Below are 21,267 nucleotides of genomic sequence, written 5' to 3'. Positions count from 1 at the left end.
GTGTGTACCGCTTCGCTTCCTGAAGGCAATCATATTCTCCTTTGTCTTACTGATGTTGAGGGAGAGGTTGTTGTTTTGGCATCAGCTTACGAGGTTCTCAATCTCCGTCCTGTTCTTTGTTTTGTCATTATTTGATATCTGGCCCACTGCGGTGGTGTCGTCAGCAAACTTGTAAATTGAGTTAAGTTGGTATTTGGCTGCACAGTCATGAGTGTGTAAGGAGTAGAGAAGGGGATTAAGAACGCAGCCTTGCGGGGCATTGATGTTGAGGATTATTGTAGAAGATGATTTATCACCTATCCTCACTGTGGTTTTTATGAGCTGGATATATATTGGTAATTTTCCAAATTGCGTAGACACCAGTATTGTAATTGTATGAGAACAGTGTGACCGGAAACCCAGCTAATTATGAAGAGCAGGTCTTCAGTGTCACTAAAATATAATGGGATTATCTGTTTTGATCCACATTAGTCAGGAAATGGTGTTAGGTAAACTGTTGGGACTGAAGGCAGATAAATCCCCAGGGCCTGATGGTCTACATCCCCGAGTACTCAAGGAGGTGGCCCTAGAAATCGTGGATGCATTGGTGAACATTTTTCAATGTTCTCTCGACTCTGGGACAGCTCCTGTGGACTGGAGAGTAGGCAATGTAACTATACTTTTTAAGAAAGGAGGGAGAGAGAAAACAGGGAATTATAGCCAATTAGCCTTACATCGGTAGTGAGGAAGATGCTTGAGTCAATTATTAAAGATTTTTTTAGCAGTGCATTTGGAAAGCAGTGACAGGATCTGTCAAAGTCAGCATGGATTTATGAAGGGGATCTAATGTTTGTCTGGAATATTTTGAGGATTTAACAAGTAGAATAGACAAAGGAGAACCAGTGGATGTGGTGTATCTGGACTTTCAAAAAGCCTTTGACCAGGTCCCACACAAGAGATTAGTGTGCAAAATTAGAGCACATGGTATTGAGGGTAGGGTATTGACATGGATAGAGAACTGGTTGGCAGACAGGAAGCAAAGAGTGGGAATTAACAGGTTATTTTCAAAATGGCAGTCAGTGACTAGTGGGGTGCCGCAAGGCTCTGTGCTGGGACCCCAGTTAGTTACAATATATATTAACGATTTAGATGAGGGAATTAAAAGTAACATCTCCAACTTTGCGGATGACACAAAGCTGGGTGGCAGTGTGAGCTGTGAGGAGGATGCTATGAGGCTGCAGGGTGACTTCAATAGGTTGGGTGAGTGGGCAGATGCATGGCAGATGCAATATAATGTGGATAAATGTGAGGTTATCCACTTTGGTGGCAAGAGCAGCAAGGCAGATTATCTGAATGGTGTTAAGAACAAAGGATATGCCATTTAGGACTGAAATTAGGAAAAAGATTTTCACCCAGAGTTGAGAATCTGTGGAATTCTCTGCCACAGAAGGCAGTGGAGGCCAATTCACTGGATGAATTTTCAAGAGAGTTAGATTTAGCTCTTAGGGCTAAAGGAATCGGGATATGGGAAAAAGCAGGAACAGGATACTGATTTTAGATGATCTGCCATGATCATATTGAATGGTGGTGCTGGCTCAAAAGGCCGAATGGCTTACTCCTGCATCTATTTTCTATGTGTCTGATTAGGTAAAGGGGAGGTGCAACTGGACCTGGGTGTGCTTGTAAATCAGTCACTGAAAGTAAGCATGCAGGTACAGCAGGCAGTGAAGAAAGCTAATGGCATGTTGGCCTTCATTGCGAGAGGATTTAGGTGCAAGGAGTACCAACTGCAAGGACTAGGGATCATAGTTTAAGAATAAGGGGTAGGCCATTTAGGACTGAGATGAGGAAAAATCTTTTCACTTAGAGCTGTGAATCTGTGGAATTCTCTACCACGGAAGGCAGTGGAGTCCAATTTACTGGATGTTTTCAAGAGAGAGTTAGATTTAGCTCTTAGAGCTAAAGGAATCAAAGGGTATGGGGAAACAGCAGGAACAATAGACAATAGGTGCAGGAGTAGGCCATTCGGCCCTTCGAACCAGCATCACCATTCACCGTGATCATGCACAATCAGTACCCCATTCCTGCCTTCTCTCCATATCCCCTGACTCTGCTCTCTTTCTAACTCTTGAAAGCATCCACAGAATTGGCCTCCACTGCCTTCCGAGGCAGAGAATTCCACAGCTTCACAACTCTCTGAGTGAAAAGGTTCTGCCTCATTTCTAAATGTTCTGCCTCATCTCTCCGTTCTAAATGGCCTACCCCTTATTCTTAAACTGTGGCCCCTGCTTCGGGACTCCCCCAACATTGGGAACATGTTTCCTGCCTCTAGCGTGTCCAATCCCTTGATAATCTAATATGTTTCAATAAGATCCCCTCTCATCCTTCTAAATTCCAGAATATACAAGCCCAGTTGCTCCAGTCTTTCAACGTACGACAGTCTCGCCATTCCGGGAATTAACCTCGTGAACCTACGCTGCATTCCTTCAATAGCAAGAATGTCCTGCCTTAAGTTTGTAGACCAAAACTGCACACAATACTCCAGGTGTGGTCTCACTAGAGCCCTGTACAACTGCAGAAAGACTTCTTTGCTCCTATACTCAACTCCCCTTGTTATGAAGGCCAACATTCCATTGGCTTTTTTCACTGCCTGCTGTACCTGCATGCTTCCTTTCAGTGACTGATGCACTAGGACACCCAGATCTCGTTGTACGTCCCCTTTTCCTAACTTGACACCATTCAGATAATAATCTGCCTTCCTGTTCTTACCAACAAAGTGGATAACCTCACATTTATCCATATTAAACTGCATCTGCCATGCATCCGCCCACTCACACAACCTGTCTAAGTCACCCTGCAACCTCATAGCATCTTCCTCACAGTTCACACTGCCACCCAGCTTTGTGTCATCTGCAAATTTGCTGATGTTACTTTTAATCCCTTCATCCAAGTCATTAATGTATATTGTAAATAGCTGCGGTCCCAGCACCGAGCCTTGCGGTACCCCACTAGTCACTGCCTGCCATTTATCCCCACTCTTTGCTTTCTGTCTGCCAACCAATTTTCTATCTATGTCAGTACCCTACCCCTAATACCATGTGCTCTAATTTTGCCCACTTATCTCCTATGTGGGACCTTGTCGAAGGCTTCCTGAAAGTCACGGTACTCTACATCCACCTGCTCTCCCCTGTCCATTTTCCTAGTTACATCCTCAAAGAATTCCAGAAGATTAGTCAAGTATGATTTCCCCTTCGTAAATCCATGCTGACTCGGAACGATCCTGTTACTGCTGTCCAAATGCTCCGTAATTTCGCCTTTTATAATTGACTCCAGCATCTTCCCCACCACCGATGTCAGACTAACTGGTCTATAATTTCCTGTTTTCTCTCTCCCTCCTTTCTTAAAATGTGGGATAGCATTAGCTACCCTCCAATCCACAGGAACTGATCCTGAATCTATAGAACATTGGAAAATGATCACCAATGCGTCCACAATTTCTAGAGCCACCACCTTAAGTACCCTGGGATGCAGACCATCAGGCCCTGGGGATTATCAGTCTTTAGTCCCATCAGTCTACCCAACACCATTTCCTGCCTAATGTGAATTTCCTTCAGTTCCTTCGTCACCCTAGGACCTCTGACCACTAGAACATCTGGGAGATTGTTTATATCTTCTTTAGTGAAGGCAGATCCAAAGTACCGGTTCAACTTGTCTGCCATTTCCTTGTTCCCCATAATAAATTCACCTGCTTCTGTCTTCAAGGGACCCACATTTGCCTCAACTTTTTTTCCTCTTCACGTAACTAAAGAAGCTTTTACTATCCTCCTTTATATTACTGGCTAGCTTACCTTCGTACCTCATCTTTTCTCCCTACATTGCCTTTTTAGTTCTCTTCTGTTGCCCTTTAAAAGAGTCCCAATCCTCTGGTTTCCTGCTCTTCTTTGCTATGTTATACTTCTCTTTTATTTTTATGCTGTTCTTGACTTCCCTTGTCAGCCACGGGCACCTCTTACTCCGCTTAGAATCTTTCCTCCTCTTTGGGATGAATTGATCCTGCACCTTCTGCATTATTCCCAGGAATGCCTGCCATTGCTATTCCACCATCTTCCCTGCTAGGGTCTCCTTCCAGTCAAATCTGGCCAGCTCCTCCCTCATGCCTTTATAATCCCCTTTGCTATACTGTAATATTGACACTTCCGATTTTCTCCCTCTCAAATTGTAGATTAAAATTTATCATATTATGATCACTGCCTCCTAATGGCTCTTTTACCTTGAGTTCCTTCCGGTTCATTACACAACACGAAATCCAGAATTGCCTTCTCCCTGGTAGGCTCCAGTACAAGCTGTTCTAAGAATTCATCTCTGAGGCATTCCACAAACTCCCTTTCCTGGAGTCCAGTACCAACCTGATTTTCCCAGTCTATCTGCATGTTGAAATCTCCCATAACCACCATAGCATTACATTTGCGACATGCCAATTTTAACTCTTGATTCAACTTGCAGCCTATGCCGAGGCTACAGTTTGGGGGCCTGTAGATAACTCCCATTAGGGTCTTTTTACCCTTACAATTCCTCAGTTCTATCCATACAGATTCTACATCTCCTGATCCATGTCACCCCTTGCAAGGGACTGAATGCCATTCCTTACCAACAGAGCGACCCCACCCCCTCTGCCCACCTGTCCATCTTTTCGATAGGTCGTATACCTCTGAATATTTAGCTCCCAGCCCTGGTCCTCTTGTAGCCATGTCTCGGTAATTCCCACATCATACTTGCCAATGTGTATGAGCCTCAAGCTCATCCACTTTATTTTTTATACTTCGCGCATTCAAATACAGCATTTTAACTTTGGTATTCACTTCCCCTCTCACACCGGTCACCATTGGCCCTGACCTTACTCTCTTATCCCATCTTGAATTTTCCTTCCCATTTATTCGGGAGTCTTTTGCAATTTTTCCTGTATTCTCTTCCCCTTTAACTCCATCTTTATACTCCCAATTTGTCAACCCCTCCCCCCCCATTACTTAGTTTAAACCCACACGTGTAGCACTAGCAAACCTGCCTGCCAGAATGTTGGTCCCCCTGCTGTTAAGGTGTAGCCCATCCCTTTTGTACAGGTCACCCCTTCCCCCAGAAGATATCCCAGTAGTCTAGAAATCTAAAACCCTGCTCACTGCACCAGCCCCACAGCCATACATTCATATCCCCTATCTCCCTGTTCCTGCCCTCACTAGCACCAGGTACAGGAAGCAATCCAGAGATAACCACCCTTGAAGTCCTACTTAGTCTTCTTCCTAACTCCTTAAACTCACGTTGCAGTACCTCCTTCCTCTTCCTCCCGACGTCGTTCGTGCCCACGTGCACAACTACTTCCGGCTGATCACCTTCCCTCTCGAGGATGTTCTGCAGCTGGTCCGTGACATCTTGAACCTTGGCACCAGATTGTATGGAATTATGGTTGTATTTATTTTATTTTTCTCTCCTTTCCTACGTGTTTTTTGACTTTTTCAACTGTCATTATGTGTAGGGAGCGAGTATAACAGTGTTATCTTGAATGCACCACTAAAAAGTTTTTCATATGATTCTTAACTGATTATCTCTGTGCAATTGTTTGTGAAAGGGGTCGTCTATTCATCATTTCTACGAAATGTCACAAAGGATAGACCATCATCAAGTCTCGCCTGCCGCCACAGAATCTACAGTCTGCCCCTCGGACAATGGAGTCACCCACTACTATAACTACCCGACGTCCATCTCCCCGGTCGAGTCTCCTTGCCAGGATTGGAGCCACCAATCTGTCCGCCACTCGGACTGGAAGCGTCTTTTGCCCCAACAGCTCCCAAGAGGATGTACCTGTTTGCATTAGGCACATGTAGTCCATGTTTACTCCCCTTTGTCACGGTATCCCACCTTCGCTCGTCCTGGATCCTTGGCGTGACAACCTCACGGTAGGTCCTGTCCAGGAAACTCTCGTCTTCCCGGATGGCCCTGAGGTCATCCAGCTGCTTCTCCAACTCCACAACACGTCCATTCAGGAGCTGCACCTGGACACAATTTCTGCAGGTGTTGTTCCCAGAGAACGGGGTACAGGTGCTCCTCAACTTACAACTTGCGTTCCGATAAACCTATCGTAAACCGAAAATATCATACGTCGAAATGCATTTAATGCACCTGATCAAGTGGCCGGAAGCGAGCTACGGGTCGCTGCCGTTGGCCAGTGTTTGCACCGTTGTAAAGTTGAAATATCGGAAGTCGAAGCAACGTTAGTCGGGGAGCATCTGTACTGATCTTAGATGATCAGCCATGATCATATTGAATGGCGGTGCTGGCTCAAAGGGCCGAATGGCCTACTCCTGCACCTATTTTTCTATGTTTCTTCTATGTCTAACACACCTGAAAATTGATGGGTGAGACCCCAAAAAGCTGTGCAATGCTGCTTCAAAAATGGTTCTATTCTGTTCCTTGATTAAACTTTCAGCTGTAATTACTGGGCAGGTTTGATTGTGAAGAATAAGTTCATTTTAATTATGAGTATAAAAATAGTGTTTGATTCACAATTAAATACTTTAAATTGCAGGTAAAGGGAAATGGTACAGAAACATAGATTACTATCGAATGGATGGATCCACAAGTGCACAAACAAGAAAAAAATGGGCAGAAGAGTTCAATGATGAAACAAATGTCAGGTATTAGGACTGAAAAGCTTTTTGATGTCAAAAATCTGCAAATAGCTAGTTCATTTTTTACATATAGGAAAGAAGTGTAAAAATGAGCTTCAATGGTTGAAAATTGATTTTGGTGTTTAAAAATAATTGAAATATTAACAGATTATGGAGTAGCATTGCTCAAGCTGATTGTACTAGATTAATCTAGGAATTCACTTTTAATATGTTTGAATAACTCACTAATTTAATATGTTTCTCTGGAGAGTTGGAGGCTGAGGGTAACCTGATAGAAGAATACAAAATTATGACCATAATTGGGTAGTCAGTCTTTTCCCCAGGGTGGAAATGTCAAACACTGAAGGGCAAAGATTTAACATAGCAGGGGGAAAATTTAAAGGAGATTTGTAAGTCAGGTTTTTAGACAGTGGTGAATACCACAAATACCAGAGGCCGTGGTAGAGATAGATACGACAGCAATTGGCATTTAGACATTCACATGAGCAGGCAGGGAAGAAAAGGATATGGACCATGTGCAGGGAGGTGGGATTAGCTTAAATTGGCACCATGTTCAGCACAGTCATGGTGCAACCTATTTCTGTGCTGTACTTTTCTATAGTTTTCTGTGAAATCTTAGGCACGAAGATACTGCTGGATGTTGAACCAGTTCAGACCATATTTAGTGAAACATTGTGAATAGAGCTTCAAGGTGAGAAGGGCAACGTTTAAAGGAAATGTACCGGGCAAGTTTTTTTTTGCACAGACCGTGGTGAAGCCCGGAACGTGCTGCTGAGGGTGGTGGTAGTGGAGGCAGATACGATAGATGCATGTAAGAGACTTTTGAATAGGCACATGGATATGCAGGGAATGTGTGGTGTTTATCCTTCATTCTGCTTACGGCTGCACTTAGATTATTAGTAGGTAATGTGTGCCTCCTGTTCTGGAAATTTGGAACTTGTAAATAGGGGAGTCACCAGCATGCCTTAATCAATTTGATGAATCCTTATTAAGATGCACAATCTAAAGGAGGAAGTGCAAGATAGAATATTCATTTCAATGAAAACTGACAGAAGGCAAAATAAAAGGGAAGAAAATTGGGAGTTTTTTTAATTAGTAGCACTAATGCCTGTAGGGTTTGCCCATGCACATGTGACCTTTGGGTGGCATGGGGTTGCTTTGGATGATAATTTACTAAAAATTCAAATTCAAATGTGCCAGCTTCAATTTTTTTCTGGTATATTCAGTGGGTCACTAACCCAACTTTGCAATTCATTGTGCCTTATTAGTTCCATTTCTTGGTGAGGTCATTAACAGTACAGCAAGGTCAGGCAGCATCTCGGGAGAGAAGGAATGGGTGACGTTTCAGGTCGAGACTCTTCTTCAGACTGATCAGTCTGAAGAAGGGTCTCGACCCGAAACATCACCCATTCCTTCTCTCCCGAGATGCTGCCTGACCTGCTGAGTTACTCCAGCATTTTGTGAATAAATACCTTCGATTTGTACCAGCATCTGCAGTTATTTTCTTATACTAACAGTACAGCAAAGTTTGTGAAGATGTAATGCAAACTGGACAGCATCTTCTGTATCTCCTAATTGTAGCTCTAGAATTGCTGGATGTTGATTATTACATTGATTACAATATTCATAGAAAATTTAAACAATATAGCAATAACATTGGAGCAATATGGACAAATGCAGGCAAATCAAGTTGGCAACTTGGTCGGCATTGGGCCAAGCAGCCTGTTTTCATGCTGTATAACTCTGACTTTCTCTTTAATTATGAGCAGTTGGCATTGCGAATAATTAATTGCACAGCAAAAAATTTGGCCAACGATTTGTAAAACATGAATTTGAGCAAATGTACCTGAAATCTTTTCACGAGATCTTCTAAAATGTATTTTGAAACGTTTCTAAGTATTTCACTTTTTTTATATTGCAAGGAGAAAAATGTAATCATTTTAAACTAAAGAAAAATACAGTATGCAAACTATCAAAATAGAATTGTAAAGGTGGTTTACATAACTGCAATATACTACATTATCACAAAAACAAAATCAAACAAAAGCAAACATTTGAAAAAGGAACAGAAAATGCATTTTTACTCCATATTGAATTTGTTTGCTTGCTGGTGTTCTCTATAACTCTGATTATCTCTGTTCAATTGTGTGTGAAAGGGGTCGTCTATTCATCATTTCTACGAAAGCTGGATCTCTGGGGATTAATCTTGTGGCTGCCAACCGTGTCATCATTTTTGATGCCTCCTGGAATCCTTCATATGATATCCAGAGCATCTTTCGAGTTTATCGGTTTGGACAGTTGAAGACAGTCTTTGTGTACAGATTCTTGGCTCAGGTAAAAATGACATACCTTTGTGTGCATGCATAATTTCCTTTTTTATTAAAAAAAGTATGAACGGACATTATTGCACATAATTTGTGAGGGGTGGGGAAAATGTAACACAATTTCTTTACAAAAATATGTTCAAGGCGTTTGTTCCTCTATTAATGTTTAGATATTGTGAAACTTTTTATCATTAAAAATAAAAACATTTTTACTAATTTTACTAATTAGGTTACTATTCTTTTCTCATTGTATTCAAAACTAATTTAAATGTGTATAGGGAAATAAATTCATGATGTACGCCTTTCTCAAAGCGTGTGGATGCATTTTTTGTAGTAATTACTGGAAACCTTGCCTCTGCAGCAATTATGAAGCATCCTTGAAATTAGAATCATGAATCATATTTTAAAGTTACTTCTCACTTTTGTCTCTTTATTGGTCTTCCTAATTTTATCAGGGTGTTCTTGGTTTATGTATTGGTGATGAAATATTCCCTTCAACTTTCTAAAAAAAAACATAGAAAGGTAATTTTAACCTTGAAATAGAAAATATGGGTTAAGCAAGGGCAAAATACAACAGGACTCATACAATTGCCCATTACAATTGGGTGGATTACGAGGGCATGGGAATAAAGAGTATCTGATGAAGTATAAAATTATACTATGTTAACTACAGGGAACCATGGAAGAAAAGATTTACGATCGACAAGTAACAAAACAGTCGCTTTCATTCCGTGTAGTCGACCAGCAACAGATTGAGCGTCACTTCACAATGAATGAATTAACTGAACTCTATACTTTTGAGCCAGATCAGCTGGATGATCTAAGCACTGAAAAGAAGAAGAAAAGGGATACTCCAATGCTGCCAAAGGTTTGGTCCTTTCCTAATTTCAATGGTCATCAATTAAAAAAAAATTAATTTACATTTTGCTCTTGGTACACTTGGATCGGAAATGTCACTGACATCTGTCCTTGACAGTAAGGTCATTCTAGAGTGAAGAAGGAATGTTAAAAGAGGGAAAAATGGAAGATGAATAGGGAATGGTCAAAATGTTGTTTAACATAATAGAAGCAGAGAGAAGGTTGGGGAAGGAACTAGATAGAGACATGCGCAATTGGGGAAAAAGGGGGTAGAAATGTCAAATTGAAATGGAGAAATATAGAGGTGCCTTGGTGTTGGAAAGAACCTGAAATAGGCAAAAATGTACAAAGAATTGGAGAGAAATGAACGAGATTGAAGCAAGACAAGAAAAATTGCCAGTGAAATCAGCGTTAAAATTTAGAACAGAGTTGGTAAGATTGATATAAATAGATGAGAAACAATAACAAACTGGTTAGAAAATATAGCTGGTGGCTGGAAATGGAGATGAATGAGAATGATGTAAGTTTTGTACATTTTTTCTTTTGGGAGATGTGCTGCCAGGAGTACTTAATAGCTGACAGCTTGAGATTATTCTTTGGCACCAAGGCTGATAAAAGAAACAATCCACTATTTGGTTGGATAATGACTACCATCATGTAATGTTGGTTATGTCACCTTTAAATGCTACAGTTAATGTTTGTGTATTATGCCAGATGTTTTACAAAGTATGATGCATTTTTAATGTAGCAAATTGATTTTGAGCACTATACCATTATATTTACATAGAAACATAGAAAATAGGTGCAGGAGTAGGCCATTCGGCCCTTCGAGCCTGCACCGCCATTCAATATGATCATGGCTGATCATCCAACTCAGTGTCCCGTACCTGCCTTCTCTCCATACCCCCTGATCCCTTTAGCCACAAGGGCCACATCTAACTCTCTCTTAAATATAGCCAATGAACTGGCCTTAACTACCTTCTGTGGCAGAGAATTCCACAGATTCACCACTCTCTGTATGAAAAAAAACTTTCTCATCTCGGTCCTAAAAGACTTCCCCCTTATCCTTAAACTGTGACCCCTTGTTCTGGACTTCCCCAACATCGGGAACAATCTTCCTGCATTTAGCCTGTCCAATCCCTTAAGAATTTTGTAAGTTTCTATAAGATCCCCCCTCAATCTTCTAAATTCCAACGAGTACAAGCCGAGTCTATCCAGTCTTTCTTCATATGAAAGTCCTGCCATCCCAGGAATCAATCTGGTGAACCTTCTCTGTACTCCCTCAATGGCAAGAATGTCTTTCCTCAGATTAGGAGACCAAAACTGTACGCAATACTCCAGGTGTGGTCTCACCAATGCCCTGTACAACTGCAGCAGAACCTCCCTGCTCCTATACTCAAATCCCCTCTCTATGAATGCCAACATACCATTCGTTTTCTTCACTGCCTGCTGCACCTGCATGCCTACTTTCAATGACTGGTGTACCACGACACCCAGGTCTCGTTGCATCTCCCCTTCTCCTAATCGGCCACCATTCAGGTAATAGTCTGCTTTCCTGTTCTTGCCACCAAAGTGGATAACCTCACATTTATCCACATTATACTGCATCTGCCATGCATTTGCCCACTCACCTAACCTATCCAAGTCACGTTGCAGCCTCCTAGCATCCTCCTCACAGCTAACACTGCCCCCCAGCTTCGTGTCATCTGCAAACTTGAAGATGTTGCATTCAATTCCCTCGTCCAAATCATTAATATATATTGTATTAACTAATTATCTTATGGTAGTTTAGAACAAAAACTAAAAATATAATTTGAATCTTCGATATTTTAGAAATTATAGTAAAGTGTGGAGTGAAGTTGCTGCAGTATATAACTGAAGTTTGTGTATTTCATCTGAAGATGCAATTTTTTTTTTAAACTGCTACTTAACCCTTAAACATTGCACATTATTGACACACTCATATTTTGAGTTGGAGGCGAAAACTTAAATTTGAATAGCAGTTTTAAATTGATTCATTTTTGTAATCAACCATAGTTGATCTTCTAGTCCGAGTGGCATGAAAAATCTTCAATTCTAAATTTTTTTCTTAAAGTGGCTCTATAATAAGGAAATTTCAGATCAAAGCCATCTTCTTGCTGCCTTTTCCATAGACGTTTTGATATTTCAGTTTATACCTTACAGCTTTGGGTACTTTAAAAGATCATTTATATTTTAAGGACATTAAAAATAATTTTCAGGCATCTACTTTTGATAGAAAGACCAGAGTTATAATGACATTTCCTTTATACTCTGAGTACCTGCTATTTCTTGAATGGAAAAGTCTTGAACTTGATATCAATTTTACAGCAGTAGTCTTCTTTTGTACTTGAATCAAACTATGCTACGTCTGGTTATCTCGTAGGTAATTTTTCTAACTACAGTAATGTTGCATTCAATGTGCAAAACCAAACTTGGAGAAAGCATAACACTAACCCTGGGGAATTTCAATTATCTGCCACTATTATCCACACTGAATTTAATTATCTAACTCATTGAAAAATAACGTAAAATAATTTCATTTACTTCAAGGTCAAGCTTAATTTTTAATTAGAGTGTTGTTGTTTTTTAATTAGACCTTTACTGTAATTGAAGCACATTGTTAAAATTTGATTCCATTTACTCTTTTATACATTTAAAAAAATTGAATTAATGACTTAAAAATTGCATCTTAGTTGGAAATTAAAAAATTTCAAGTAATTTTGGTCCAAAGTGGAAATTTACTGTTTTCTAATATCGAAGAATTGATGTGGCTCAACTGATTTTTTACAATGGTGAGTGCAGTTGACCTCACTGACCATCTGAAAATAATTTACAGCATTTGCTCTGGCATTTAAGTCCATTTGCAAATGAGTTTATAAATTCCCAACTAGTAAGATAAACTTTATTTGAAACGGTACACATTATTCATTCTATTTATTGTAATGGCATGATTTGCTTATTTTTAATAGCATTTAATAATCATGTTGATAATATTCTAAGTTGGTTATTACTGAGAGAATCAATTAAGTGATCTCACTCTTACTTTAAAGATAACCCAGTGAGTTGGGAGTTTGAGATTTGTGTGTGGTGACTGGCAAGATTACATTTGAAAATACCATGTCAACATGGGTGACTATTTTTACTTTGGACACTTTTCACAACCTTAAGTGACATTGCCTTGGATGGTTAGGTAAACACAAAATGCTGGAGCAACTCAGCGGGTCAGGCAGCATCACAGGAGAGAAGGAATGGGTGACGTTTCGGGTCGAGACCCTTCAGACTGATGCCAGGGGAGGGGGCGGGACAAAATAGGAAGTAGTAGGAGACAGGCAAGACAGTGGGAGAACTGGGAAGGGGGAGGGGAAAGAGAGGGACAGAGGAACTATCTGAAGTTGGAGAAGTCAATGTTCATGCCGCTGGGGTGTAAACTGCCCAAGCAAAATGTGAGATACTGTTCCTCCAATTTGCGCTGGGCCTCACTATGACAATGGAGGAGGCCCATGACAGAAAGGTCACTGGGAGTGGGAGGGGGAGTTGAAGTGCTCAGCCACCGGGAGATCAGGTTGGTTGCCTTGGATGGTTAAATAGCTGCTGACAACTTCTACGCACATTTAAATCTACAGAAATATAGAAGTATCTGTTAGTACCCCACTGAACAAGAATGTAATTATGCTGCCATTTTTGATCAAAGCTGTTTAGAGTATGAATTGTTGCAAATGTTAGTATTTTTTATAAATGGATTCTAATCTGGCTCCCAATCTCAATAACGCTGCGAGATATGACCAGCAAGCATTTCTGGTTTCCCCACACTGTTTGAATTTGCCCCAATAAATTTGTTGTTCAAACGTTTATTTTGAAATTGGCTTTGTACTGTGAAAAGGTTTACACCTTTCTTTTGAGTTCTCTCAGAGCAATAGCAAATAGAGTTTAACGTGAACAAGTGTAAGCTATTGCACTTTGGGAAGCTGAATGTAAGGGTAAAGTATACAGCTGATGGCAAGACCCTTGCATTCCATTACATTCAGCCTCCCAAGTGCAGTACCTTACACTTGTTTACGTTCAACTCCATTCGCCATTGTTCCACCCATTTCTACAGCTAATCTATATTCCACTATATCCTCCCTCATTGTCCACAACTTCAATTTTAGTGTTGCCTGCAAATGTGTAGCAAGGAACTGCAGATGCTGATTTAACTCGAAGATAGATACAAAAAGCTGGAGTAACTCAGCGAGTCGGGCAACATCTCTGGAGAAAAAGGATAGGTTATGTTTTGGGTTGAGATCTTCAGACAGACAGTCAGGGGAAAGGGAAACAAGAGAGAGATAGACAACACAAAGAAACAATATGCTTAGAAAGATATGCAAAATAAGATGATCAATAAAAGGTAGAGCCCACAATGGTCCATTGTTTGCTCTAGAGTAGGTGATAACGAGTTATGCAGGCAGGGAAACTCAACAGGGTGACAGTGAAACTAGTACGACGACTAGGGTGGAGGAGGGATGGAGAGAGAGGGGATGAAAGAGTTACTTGAAGTTAGAAAAATCAATATTCATGCGACTGGGTTGTTAGGTGAGGTGTTGTTCCTCCAATTTGCTTTTGGTCTCACTCTGACAATGGAGGAGGCCCAGGACTGAAAGGTCAGAGTGGGAATGGGAGGGGGAGTTAAAGTGTTTGGCAACTGGGAGATCATGTAGGCCAAAGCGGACTGAACGAAGGTGTTCAGCAAAACGATCGCCTAGTTTGCACTTGGTCTCACCAATATATAAGGGTCCACACCGGGAACAGTGGATACAGTAGATGAGATTGGAAGAGGTGCAAGTGAACCTCTGTCTCACCTGAAAGGACTGTCCGGGTCCCTGGACAGAGTCAAGGGAGGAGGTATAGGGACAGGTGTTGCATCTCCTGCAGTTGCGGTACCTGGGGAGAGGGTGGTTTGGGTGGGAAGGAATGAGTTAACCAGGGAGTTGCGGAGGGAACAGTCTGTGTGGAAAGGAGTGGAGATGGGAAGATGTGGCTAGTGGTGGGATCCTGTTGGAGGTTGCGAAAATGTCAGAGAATTAGGTGCTATATGCGACAGGTGATGGTGTGAAAGGTGAGAACAAGGGGACTCTGTCTCTGTTGCGACCGGTGAGAGGGGCAGCAAGAGCGGAGCTGTGGGTTACCGAGGAGACACGCATGTGGGCCTCTTCTTTAATAGGAATGGGGAACCCCCGTTCCCTAAAGAATGAGGGCATCTCGGATGTCCTGGTATGGAACACCTCACCTTGGATGCAGATGTGGCGTGGATGGGGGAATTGGGAGTAGGGGATAGAGTCTTTGCAGGCGACAGGATGGGAAGAAATTTAGTCTAGATAGCTGTGGACGTCAGTTGATAGTCTATCTTCTGTGATGGAGATGGTGAGATCACGAAATGGGAGGGAGGTGTCAAACATGGTCCAAGTGAATTTGAGTGCAGGATGGAAATTGGTAGTGAAGTTATTGAAGTCCACGAGTTCTGCATGGTTGCAGGAGGTAGCTACGATGCAGTCGTCAATGTAGCAAGATAGATTTTGGGGATTGGGCCAGTGTATGCCTGGAACAGGGATTGTTCGACGTACCCTACAGAGGCAGGCATAGCTGGGACCCATGCAAGTGCCCATGGCTACACCTTTGATTTGGAGGAAGTGGAAGGAATGAAAGGAGACGTTTTTTAGAGTGAGGACCAGCTTTGTTAGGCGGAAGAGCGTGTTAGCAGAGGGAAATTGTCTGGTTCTGCAAATGAGAAAGAAACGAAGGGCTTTAAGGCCTGCCAGGTGAGGGATGGATGTGTAAAGTGACTGAACGTTCATAGTAAAGATATGGGAACGGGGGCCAGGAAAACGGAGATTATTAAGGAGATGAAGGGGGTGTGAGATATCTTGGACATAGGCCGGCTGGGATTGGATCGGGGGGGGGGGGGGGTAAGGATGGAATTATGGTATGTGGAAAAGATTTCAGTGGGGCAGAAGCAGACAGAAACAATGGATCTTTCAGGGCAGTTATGTTTCTGGATTTTGGGGAGAAGGAAAATTGGGACCGTGCCATGCTGGGGAACTATAAGGTTGGAGGCTGTGTGTGGGTAGACATCCGGAAGTAATAAAATCTGAGATAATTTGTGAAATAATGGCCTGGTGCTTTTCTGTGTGGTGCTTGGGACCAACTCCATAGCTCTCTGACAGAGGCAGCACAACAGATAGAGTGGTAAAGAGTTTGTATGGTATGCTTGCCTTCATCAGTCAGGGCATTGTATAACAATCAGGAAGTTATGTTGCAGCTGTTTCAGACTCTGGTCAGGTGCATTTGGAGTATTTTGTGCAGTTCTAGTCATCGAGTTTTGTGCCTGCCTTTCAAGTAAAAATAAATCCTATCCCTAAGAATTTTTCCAATAGTTTTACTATAAACGTCAGGCTCACTGACCTGTATTTTCCTGGCTTATCCCTGTAGTTCTTACTGAATATGACAGCAATATTAGTTACTGCCCAGCCTTCCAGTACCTCACTGTGGCTAAAGATGGTGCAAAAATCTCTGTCAGCCCCAACAATGTCCCCATTGCTTCCCACAACACTGTGATAGATTTTAACAGGCCTTGGGGATTTGCCCACCTTAATGTGAGCCAATATCTCTATAACATTTTCTCATTCCTGATAAACATGTTCCATATTATTAGGTTATTCAAATTACCTCACTGAACTATATCTCAAAATCTGCTGTGTCGGGGTAGAATAATAAAACTGGTTTGTAATTGTTGCACTGCATCATTGAGCATAGCAATACCGAGTAGATTGATCTAAACTGAATACATTCACATAATTGAAGAACAAAGTGGCCATGTAACATATAGGTCAGTTTTACAACAATAATGTCATTATGCTTTAATATCACTAGCGATTTATAATCACTGACAACAAATAGAACAGTACAGCTGAGGTCATTCTTTATTGTTTAGTTGATAACAGTTGATACATTTAATTTGCAGCAATGTAATAGTGATTATAATTGGAGAACTTTTGAATAATATCAGTAAGATTTATCTTAATGAACAATATATCTAACTTACATTGATATCATTGGAAATTATTACTGCATTGAAACGGGTTAATTGACCTGTGTCATTTTACTATTTATTTTCTGGAGTTGAGGTTTATAAAGCTTTCATAAATTATCATGACGTTCTGCCTGATGGGAAGTTCAGAGGAATAAGGTTGAATTTACCAGGTTATTGATTATACTGAGTCATTCTCCAAAACTGTCCAGAAACTGAGAAGGGAATCTATTATTCGTCCAACAATGGTTACATCGTTGGTGAATTTAAAGATGACTGGAGCTGCGTCTGGCTACATAGTATGCAGGAAGGAACTGCACATGCTGGTTTAAACCGAAGATAGACACAAAAAGCTAGAATAACTCAGCGGGAGCATCTCTGGAGAGACGGAATGGGTGACGTTTCAGGTTGAAACCCATCTTCAGGCTGGTTAGGGATAAGGGAAACGAGAGATATATGTGATACTGTAGAGAGATAAAGAACAATGAATGAAAGATGTGGAAAAAAAGTAATGATGGTAAAGGAAACAGGCCATTGTTAGCTGTTTGTTAGGTGAAAACGAGAAGCTAGTGCGACTTGGGTGGGGGAGGGATAGAGAGAGAGAGGGAATGCCGAGGCTACCTGAAGTTAGAAAAATCAATATTCATACCTCTGGGCTGTAAGCTGCCCAAGCGAAAATTGGAGGAACAGCATCTCGTATTTCCATTGGTCAACTGTCATTTCTTTCGGGGGTTCATTCTGTACTTGAGGCCATGCTGAAAATCAAGATGTGAGCAGGATGCCTGACACCTTAGGTCAGTAAATTTGCCTTTCCCTATCTGGAGATTATGGACAGCTGTCCAAGCCTATAAGATACTGATGCTAGTCAAATACAGTCTTCAGAGCAATCTGAATTTGGAACTGCAGGTTGCTCCATGCAGAAGTCCTTTTCAAGAATTGCTTCTGAGCACACATTGGTTTATAGAAAATAACTACCCTAGTGCTACCCTAGTAACTCTTGGAGCTAGACTGGTGCTGGACCACAGAAAAAGCTGCAGCAGACCTGTTTTGAAGTATAGACATTCTCTGAGTCGCATAGGGATTCTGAGAACTATCAACCCATTGTTTCTTTAAGTTGGAAGTAATGTTGACTAAGAACATGTAAATTACACTGGCATGTTAATTAGCTACAGATTAGTATAGATCTTAGTTAATTTTATAGAATTATTTATGATACGGCAACCAATCTATAAAAAATTAAATTAATTAATTGCAATTGAATTGATTACTATAGACTAGAACTACAGATTCCAAACGACAGAACATAGAATGTAGACTGACGAGTTTCAACCTGTACTTGCTGAGTAAATCACGGTCTGTTGGGGAAATGACCTAAAAAAAATAGGTCATTACATTTTCTGAAGCACAGTGCTTGTACAGCATTAATTACTTTTCTTGTGCAGACTTCATTCGTCGACTCATCTTCTGTTCTGCATTATTTAGTTGCGTGTGTAGACTACATGTACCATCCCACCTACCTTCTAATCCCATGAATCCTTCAGTGAGATACAAATGTTCTAGTAGGCATTCAGTCCTTTATGCATGCTTCAATATTTAATGATTGTGGCTGATCGCTACCCAGGCCCACTTTCAGTAGTAACTCCATTGCCCTTGATTCACTTAATAGCCAAAAATCTATTCATTTCTAACATGAACATGCAGATACTCCCCGATTTACATAAGGGTAACGTTCCATAAACCCTTACTTTAGTCAGACTACACAGGTGGGAATCACCTTAAAACTAGGTAGAAGCAGGTTGCTCTGTCCTCTGCCGATTTCCCCCCCCTCCACCCCCAGTCACCAACATCAAAGTGGAAGATGTCAGCGACTCCAGGGGAGAAGGAGGAGGAGGAGGCAGCGGTGGAGGGTGGAGCAGCAGTGAGGACGAAGCAACGGCTGACAGGACAAAGCGGGAGCTGGAGGGATCTCTACAGCGACCGAGCACATCCTGTCAGCGGTGGTGGCCTAAAGAAAGCATGGTTGGCCAGGGGCTATGACGTGAGCCGCGACCACAGCCGCGTCAACCAGACAGTGCAGCAGCTGGTTATGAAGGGCTTCCGTCTGGAAGATGTCGGTGACTCAGCCGGGGGTTGCTCTCCACCACCTCCCTCGTTCTCGCTCCCCTTCCCAGTGTCACAACTACAGTGGCTGCAACTATAAGAGCAGCAGCCCGGGTGACGCTTTTATATCTATGAAGAGGATGGGAAGCCCTTGCATCCTCCCATTGCAATAACACGGGTCATTCAGGAAATTGAACCACCTATTGAGAATTGTTTAGCTAAGTGTGAGTTTACACAAGTTGTCTATTCCGTAAGTCGGGAAGTGCCTGTATTGGGCAGCTGAGCTTCCACACCCCTCCAAGGCAGAGAATTGCAACGATTCACTCAGTGCCCTTTGTATGAAGAAATTGGCTGATCTGTGACCAAATGTAAATACCTGACTTTTCCTTTTTTTTTTAATACCTTCAGTTAACAATACAGATAAGTCTTGTTATAACAGATCATAGGGGGATGGAATGGTATCCGTTTTTGCCGATTGTCTGCTATCACCGAGTAAGGGATTACCGGGTAATAGGGTATCATTGTACAAGTAGTAGAAACTGCAGATGCTGCTTAATACCATATAACCATATAACAATTACAGCACGGAAACAGGCCCGTTCGGCCCTACCAGTCCACGCCGATCACATTCTCTGACCTAGTCTCATCTACCTGCTCTCAGACCATAACCCTCCAATCCCCTCCCATCCATATACCTATCCAATTTATTCTTAAATAATAAAATCGAGCCTGCCTCCACCACTTCCACCGGAAGCTCATTCCATACAGCCACCACCCTCTGAGTAAAGAAGTTACCCCTCATGTTACCCCTAAACATTTGTCCCTTAATTCTGAAGTTATGTCCCCTTGTTGGAATCTTCCCCACTCTCAAAGGGAAAAGCCTACCCACGTCAACTCTGTCCGTCCCTCTTAACATTTAAAAAACCTCTATCAAGTCCCCCCTCAACCTTCTACGCTCCAAAGAATAAAGACCCAACCTGTTCAACCTCTCTCTGTAGCTTAAGTGCTGAAACCCAGGCAACATTCTAGTAAATCTCCTCTGTACCCTCTCCATTTTGTCGACATCCTTCCTATAATTTGGCGACCAGAACTGCACACCATACTCCAGATTCGGCCTCACCAATGCCTTGTACAATTTTAACATTACATCCCAACTTCTATATTCGATGCTCTGATTTATAAAGGCAAGCATACCAAACGCCTTCTTCACCACCCTATCCACATGAGATTCCACCTTCAGGGAACAATGCACAGTTATTCCCAGATCCCTCTGTTCCACTGCATTCCTCAATTCCCTACCATTTACCCTGTACGTCCTATTTTGATTTGTCCTACCAAAATGCAGCACCTCACACTTATCGGCATTAAACTCCATCTGCCATCTTTCAGCCCACCCTTCCAAAAAGCCCAAGTCTCTCTGTAGACTTTGAAAATCTACTTCATTATTAACTACACCACCTATCTTAGTATCATCTGCATACTTACTAATCCAATTTGCCACACCATCATCCAGATCATTAATGTAAATGACAAACAACAGTGGACCCAACACAGATCCTTGGGGTACTCCACTAGACGCTGGCCTCCAACCTGACATACAGTTGTCAATCATTACCCTCTGGTATCTCCCATTCAGCCATTGTTGAATCCATCTTGCAACCTCACTATTAATACCCAACGATTTAACCTTCTTAATCAACCTTCCATGTGGAACCTTGTCAAATGCCTTACTGAAGTCCATATAGACAACATCCACAGCCTTGCCCTTATCAATTTCCCTGGTAACCTCTTCAAAAAAATCAAGAAGATTAGTCAAACATGACCAATACACGAAAGAACATTGAAGCAATTGTCTATGATCTCTCGCAGTGTAAGTAACAGCCATCGTTCTTAAAGAGACAACGGTGTCTGATTACTGTGCGGATGCTACGTCCACTATAACCAAAATCCATTATAAAGAGGTCCGTAATAACGAAGGTAGACTCTATATCAAACTCAAAATTAAAGTTAGCAATTGTCCTAGCCATTCATGGAAGTAATTTTCTAATTTCTCTCGTGATCTCTGGTCTGAGACTCCTAACCAGGGCATGTTTCTCTCTTGTAATTTCTTCACAATGTTTTGAAAACTTCAATAAAATCATCTCAACCTCTTACTGAATTAATTTCAGGGAACATAACCTTAAAACTCTGTAATTTCTTACTTTACACTTGGATTGTAAATACCATTTTAAATATACATTGCACA

General features: G+C 41.6%; 1 protein-coding gene across 6 annotated transcripts in view; it reads left to right on the top strand.

Annotated features, from left to right (window-relative positions):
* The window catches only part of LOC144600488 (transcriptional regulator ATRX-like), a 180,897-nt gene that overhangs the window by 143,490 nt on the left and 16,140 nt on the right, over positions 1 to 21,267 (top strand). For all 6 annotated transcript variants that reach the window (XM_078412131.1, XM_078412132.1, XM_078412129.1 and 3 more), the window contains 3 exons: positions 6,557 to 6,665; positions 8,816 to 8,993; positions 9,657 to 9,851. In XM_078412131.1, the coding sequence (XP_078268257.1) occupies positions 6,557 to 6,665; positions 8,816 to 8,993; positions 9,657 to 9,851 (482 nt within the window). The remainder of the gene's footprint in view (positions 1 to 6,556; positions 6,666 to 8,815; positions 8,994 to 9,656; positions 9,852 to 21,267) is intronic.

This window comes from Rhinoraja longicauda, chromosome 15 (assembly GCF_053455715.1).
Source record: "Rhinoraja longicauda isolate Sanriku21f chromosome 15, sRhiLon1.1, whole genome shotgun sequence".
NCBI lineage: Eukaryota > Metazoa > Chordata > Chondrichthyes > Rajiformes > Arhynchobatidae > Rhinoraja > Rhinoraja longicauda.
Note: the sequence above shows the minus strand (reverse complement) of the source record. Positions and strands in the feature narration are given on the sequence as shown.